Here is a 7,206-nt window from a genome sequence, read left to right on the forward strand (position 1 = left end):
TTAAACTTTTTTATCAGTCAAAATCAATTAACAGAAATTTGATTTCAATCGACAGGATAAAAGGAAGGTAATCTTCAGGTTCATTTTTGATTGTGATGATACATCTCACATATGGCCTTAAGTACAGACAACAGTCCTCGAAGGGACTCCAGCAGAAAGAGACTTGCCGGAGGCAAACTAACCACACAAGTTCCTCTGATTGGTTGCCACCGTCATTAGTGCCACTGCTGTTTAGGAACTACACATAGACAGGACATGGTGACAGCTAAGACTTTAAAGCCTATGTATTTTTCAAACAGCTTTTCAAACTGTTTTTCATGACAGAATTTTTTCAGCTCTATCATTAACTGCTGACAAGCTGACAGAATAAATACTCCAGCCTTTAAGAAGCCATCTAACGATCTAGTCCCCTCCCCCGCCTCCTGCTTGTCGGGGAGGGGAGACTCTGGGCCTGGGTGGGGTGGAGAGGGAGTGAAGAGAGAAAGGGAAGGAACGAGAAGGGGAACCCCCACGGCCTGAGGCCCCTCTCCTTACCTCATCAGTTTGGGCGAGGAGCTGGGTGAATTCCGCATACCTCCATTCCGCTGCTTTTTTTTTGGTGACAGCGTTGAGGGCTGCTCATCTTCAACTGGAAATACAGGCAGCTCATGAGATTATGAACAGTTTGAGGGCAGACTGTGAAATACAGGCAAGATATCAAAGGACACACACTCACGGCTCAGTCACTCACTAGGAATTCATGGCTGTCTTTTAGGACCCAATGACAAAGACCAAATGTGTTAGTCAAAGAAGCCGGCTTAGAAAAGGTGAAAGCATCACCTCTTTACACTCCTGCGTTTGAACATGCACTTTAAACAGACTACAACAGTTCGTAAAAACCCTGCCATAAGAAAGAAAAGAAATTATGATTTATCTGTATACGAAACATATATATATATGGAAATGCTCAATCATTATTCTTAAGAGTTAATTTTGGTTACTTTGCTTTGCGGGGTAATGGAGTGGGTTTTCTTGTAACCAAAATCAGAAATGAAGTTATATTTGAAACAGCAGTGTAACAGTTGCCAGCCTGCTGCTTCTGCAAATGAACCCAGTTTAACTGGCTTCTAATCCCTGCCCGCCAGAGGAAGAGCCTTGGACAGAGGCGAGGATCTGAGGCCTTCGTAGCCAATGTTTCAATCCGTCGGGACTGGGAACATTGGTGCATGCTGGCTCAGGAATCCCCATCCCTTCGCTCTTGTCCCTCCACCTCCCAAAAAGGAGGGCACTGGGGCTGTGTGCACATGGGATCTTTTCTTAACTCATTAAGACAGGAGGACCGGCTGCGAGGGTATAGAACGGGGCCAGATAAAAGCACCCAAATGAAGGAGGAGGTTGCCATTGAATGATATCTCTGATGATGCAGTGAGGGGCAGGGAGGGAAGGCAGCACAAGGGATTGGAAACCAAAAGCTGTTTTCCAAAAGTCTAAACCACACAGACAGCTAAGCAATGTGAAGCTTGGTTCACAAACGACACAGCACACTCTACTGCCTTTGCCCAAAGACACCCACTAATAAGCTTTGTAGATGTATTAGCCTGCATCATGCTTCTTTTTAAGAGAGCTGCTTGATAATTAGCAGATGCGTACCCAGCCTGTCACCCAAGGGCATCAGCAGCAAAATTCTAGTCCTTCTCTCCCCACCCCCACAATTCAGGCTAAAGCTGTAATGTCAAGAAAAAAAAAAAAAAAGCATCCTCAGATTCTTAAAGATGACTGCAACACAAACTGGGAGGAAGCACCCCTGAAACCAGGAAAGCACAGCAGTTACCTTAAATCTAAGAAGAAAATTATTAGCAGTGGCAACATCAAAAGAAGCTCGACATATTAATGGTGTACAAGTCTTAGTTGGGGGAGAAAATGCCATCTCAGCTACTCGATATTATCCAGGAAGACCTATATCAGCACATGCATTATATGGTAATTCTCTGAAAACCCTAAATAAATTTAGTATGTTATGATACATGGTTCCAAAGAGATTATAGTAATCCAACTACCCTCTGAACCTGCTTCAAAGTATCACACTTGGTACGCTCCCCTATTCTACCGTCAGTCTGGGGTCACCTGAATTCTGGCTGACACAGGGAAAGGAAACAAGAATGTGGTTCAAAGTGAGAGCTATTCCAGAGGAGATGAAGGCAAGAAAGCACTGTAAATGCCCACAGCCCACTCACTCTACCACCTGCTCCTCTATCCCCAGCCTGTCCTCTACTCCTACCCTACCCCCCCAGCCTCAGAGGCCCATGCTCAGGCGGCTGCGACCATATCAGTCACTTAGGGCTCCAGGCAGAACTATGTGGCTGGGAGGATATCACATCTTATCAGAAATGAGTATCCACAGCAAATCACACCGAGACTAAACAGCACTTAAAAGATTAAAGGAAATAAATACAAGCCACATAAATGGTATTGAGAAAAATCACTTAGAGTTGATATGCATCTCTCGGCAAGCAAACAGGCACTCTGAGCTTGACCTGAATTCATCTTCCTTTCACAGGATAGGGGGCTGGCCATCCCAGGCAATAATGGGGTAGAAAGGCAGTGAGATTGGTAGGGGGGAGGGAGGGAATGTGTGTGTGTGTGTGTGTGTGTGTGTGTGTGTGTGTGTGTGTGCGTATAAGTATACTTTTGCACTTTCCCCATCTTAGGATGGGGTAGAAAGTCTTGCATTGACTCCACCCATAATGTGGGCCACTTGTAATCATTGTATCGTATTCAGAGTGACCTAGATTAGTTAAGCAGCGTGCCAGAATAAATAAGATGTGTGCATGTGAGAGGGTCTAATGAGGGTGAAAGTTCTTTTCTTCCCTATTGCACAAACCTTCTAATGAAATATCCGAAAAGGTCTTTTACCTCACCTAGTCTACTATGGCTCACTTTATTCAAGGCCACCAGATGTTGTCATGGTTTTGTCTGTATTACTTAAGACTGGAACAGAAGTCACACTTGCTGGCATTTCTGTTGGATTATTTTGCTTAACTTTTGTTTCCCCATTCGTGCTGGGCCCTCAATAAATAACCCTCTTTGGTTAAGTGCCTATTATCCTTGCACCTTGTCGCTGTCTGTTTACCTGCAGTGATGTTTAGATGGCAGACTTGCAAGTTAATACCTGTTAGCCAGCTCCAGGGAGACACCTTGTTCTGGTGCTAAAGTTATGCCTCCTTCTATGTAAGGAAACTATTTATTTTCATTGCAAGTCAGAAAGATCATCCATCATAATCATGCTGCATTTAAAGTGGGATTTGTTCTCTTAAATGAAACTCGTGTTCAAAGGTTTTCTCCTGCACTCACAGCCTGCAAATGCAGATCCATTCCCTGAAGAGATGGGGAAAATGTCTCCAGCTGAAATATATGAACGTTGTGTGATAGAGACTATTATATATGGCTTAGAGCCAATAAGAGAGGCAGAGATAACCTCTTTTTCATCAGTAGAATATAAACTATATTTAATTATTATCCTCTATATAGATTCTATCAATTTCTGCATATTTAAAGAAAGCAAATCTAGGAAAACTTTTAGTTAAGCTATAAAATATAATTTCCCTTTCATGGTTTCTGTGACTACATGAGAGGAATAAAAATTGAATTAAAAGGGAGACTTATATTTACCTACTTTCAGGAAAGACAAAAGTATTAAAGTAACGGGCTAGTACCTGATGCCAATGCACATTCACAGGCTCGTATTTAGCCCACTTCAGGGCTGATTACAATTCATCTCTGTCTCCGGCATTCTCTCTTGCATCATGCTGTGGAAGCTGCATGAAGATATGATCTTTTAAAGGAGCCTGACTTACCATCCTCTTTAAAACACAAACAAGTTCAGGAATCCAATGTGGAATTTTTACAGGGGCTGACCTCCATCCAGTCTCCAAGTACTCGTAAAATTCAAGGGCTTGTTTTTGCACATCCCTAAGTACAACACTTAATGTGCTGTTGTAACTTCCCCATGCTCGCTTGTCTAATAGGCACTGAATCTAACAGTTTTACAGTTTGGGAAGACTCAGTGCTAGAAAAATGTCAGGCAAGTCTAATGAGGCTTCAGATCTCTTGGTTGGCGCTAGAGTTTAATTTAAAGTTACAATGATGTTTTAACATGTTTGCTTATACTTGAATAAAGAGGATTCATTATTTCGATGACATAACCTCCAGACAATGTTCTGGGAATTGATTTAAGATGTGGTGGTAATTCCAACAGCCTTAATGCAGCATCGAACATCTGTAACAACATTTTACTCGACTTTTCATCGTCATTCTGTTTTCAAGCAAAAGCAAAGCAACATCTTCCAGAAACCCTGGCCAGAACTCTGGGCTTACTTCAAGATGATCATATATTTTACTGGATTTTTAAAAAAGAAATCCCTTTCTTTATTGGCCTAGCCAGCTTGCAAACACTAGATCAAGGTTCACTGATGCCTCTTTCTGGGCCCTTTGAGTAAAATGGGCAGTGATTCCAACCTTCAGCTTTCCCAAACAGTCCAGTGCCCTGACATGTGATGGATCCACTGCTTAGCTCCAGCCTGGGACACATTCTTTCCACCCTATTTCCTCAACAGGTTTTAGGGGGATGATGCCCTTTGAGACTTAAAGGTGAGTTTGTTGGCTGGAGTTAAGAAATAATTCAAAGCAAATGAACTCGGAAATGTAATAAAAGGCAAACAACCCATAAACATGAGTTGACTGGCTATCTCCATTACATTATTAATCACCACATCTGGAGAAACCCACATCTGCACACACTTAGCAGGTCATTAGTAATGTCATATTCACACTGGAATCACTCAGAGTAAGAGGCATGCAAAGTGGCTTGAACACAAAAGGCATCTAGCTAACAGGGCTTCTGACTAAAGTCTTGAGCAAGCTGCTAGTTTGGGGGTATGGTAGTTTTAATTATTATTTATTGTTTTCTATGGTTTCTCTCTTTGATATTTTGCTGTCCAACAAGCTAAGTGCATGCTGAAATCCACAGCAGTGCATCTTTCTTCTTCAACTGAGCTCGGCATGTTAAGGTACAGCATTGAGGGGTGCAGGGCAGTTATTAAAGATTGGGATGGGTTCCAGTACTCCTTCACCTGGCTTGGTCACAAGCCGAGAATTGTGAGTTGCATTCTTGAATTCAAATGGGTCTTTAGGATAGCGTGATCTAGCTTCAACCTTGACTGTCAAACAATAATGAGAAAAGAAAATAGAAATTAATCCTTTGTAAATTTTTTCATTAGAAAAGTCACAAACCAGTTTGACATTGAATAGAACTATAGCTTTAAATTAAAATGGAAGTTTCTCTCTCACAGCTAAATCGAGGTTTTGGGTTTTTTTTTTGTTTGTTTGTTTGTTTGTTTTTTGACTTTTCTTTTACCCTGATGACTTCTTGAAATTCTTTTTGCTGTGTTACTGTCATTGATATCAGAAGGGATAACGAATGTGTCAGAAGATAATCTTATTTGTGCAATAATTTCCAAAAACATAGAGTTCCCCTCTACCCTACACCATACCAGACATAGAAAACATAGTTTGGCAGCAGTATGAGACCTATCATCTCCTGAAGCTGCTAAAACGCATCCCACTGAATAATTAATATATGAAAAGTCATTGACCTATAATGTTAAACTACTATTTCATCTCAAACCACTGGCTTGGTCAAACCCCTTGGTTGGAATACTGCTGCCTAACTTGCATTAAATGCCATGGGTTTGCCACTCCTATGAAAGGGGGATGCATAGTACCTCCTCATCTCAGCAGTGACATAAATGAAAAGTGCAGGTGTGTCTCCAGTCATTCAGGATGGAAATGTTTTACTAAAACTGAGGGTATAGGGAGAGGGTGTAACTGCTGGACTTGAAATTGAACAGTGCGCTTACAAATTTCTGTGGGTTTATCAAACACTCCCCCCGCTATTATATATGGCTTAGAGCCAATAAGAGAGGCAGAGATAACCTCTTTTTCATCAGTAGAATATAAACTATATTTAATTATTATCCTTGCATTAAATGCCATGGGTTTGCCGCTCCTATGCAAGTCACAGTAACACAGTCATTTTGTTATATGGAACTCACGATGGACAAAACTTCCAAGCTAATTCAACCTCCCTCTAAGATGACCACCCAAGACTTTCTTCAGAAAGTCTGGGCTACTTAACTTGCAAGGTCTTCCAGCATGGCCACGAATAAGCAATCCCTGGACTGGAGCACAGAATGGTGCTTGTTTTACCTAGAGATATTTCCTGTCTTCTAATCACAGACTACAAGAACCCTGGCTGCCTGTCAAACATATCAGACTGGTGAGAGTGTGAAGGTTATTTCCTTAAGCAATATAGGAAAATCAACAACAACAAGAAAAAAAAAGTCAGATAAATAACTCAAACTGTGAATTTGGTCCTGTAATTGTTGTTAAGGAGCACTTGAATGAGTCTTGTAGTGGGGAATGTCATGTGCCCATCAGCGAGGCTGAGCAACTAAGGTCAGACAGAATAAGTTAAGACAGGCACCAGAGCCTAGAGGGACAGAACACAGGCAGTTAAAGTGGGTGATATATTTGGAATGAGAGTTTCTGCTCTGACAACTTTAGAATAACAAATATTATCAAGAAGTTTGGTGAACACTTTGCAGTATTATCGATAAGATCAATCCATAAAGCTATTTTTGAAAGATCATGGTGAATATTAATATGCATATAATGAAAAGATGAAGGATGCTATCTCTTAAAATCAATGCCAATTATACATATATGTGTGTGTGTGTGTGTATACAATTGGACAATCACTTTATCATATATGTTATCAGGCAGGGTAATTTCACAACTTCTCACTGAGAAACAGGAAATACATTTATTTGAAAAACCTAGAGGATATAAGCTAAAAAACAACCACCTCAACCTGTCACGACATACAACACAGATGGAAAGTGTCTCCAAGTGGCCTTCCCTGCCCTAAGGTAGGCACAGGGAACACCCACCCAGCAGTAAGCTGAGGGGGGTCGGGAAGAGGAGTATTCTTGGAACTTTTTTATTTCTGGCTTTTATGGAGCTAATAGGAGAATGGGGAGGGAGAGTAAGGAACAAAAGATTATGTAGAAGTTAATCACAGGGTATATTTCTGGCTCTATTCACTGCCTAGGAAACCTGAATTGTTTAAGTTTGAGTCCATCAACACAGAGTAACGAAAAATTTCAGTTC

General features: G+C 41.2%; 1 protein-coding gene across 3 annotated transcripts in view; it reads right to left on the bottom strand.

Moving 5' to 3' along the window:
- The window catches only part of KCNMA1 (potassium calcium-activated channel subfamily M alpha 1), a 709,157-nt gene that overhangs the window by 91,602 nt on the left and 610,349 nt on the right, over positions 1–7,206 (bottom strand). For all 3 annotated transcript variants that reach the window (XM_023527946.1, XM_023527936.1, XM_011355314.2), the window contains one exon: positions 535–628. In XM_023527946.1, coding sequence (XP_023383714.1) covers positions 535–628 — 94 coding nt within the window. The remainder of the gene's footprint in view (positions 1–534; positions 629–7,206) is intronic.

Source organism: Pteropus vampyrus, unplaced genomic scaffold, assembly GCF_000151845.1.
Source record: "Pteropus vampyrus isolate Shadow unplaced genomic scaffold, Pvam_2.0 Scaffold20, whole genome shotgun sequence".
Lineage (NCBI taxonomy): Eukaryota > Metazoa > Chordata > Mammalia > Chiroptera > Pteropodidae > Pteropus > Pteropus vampyrus.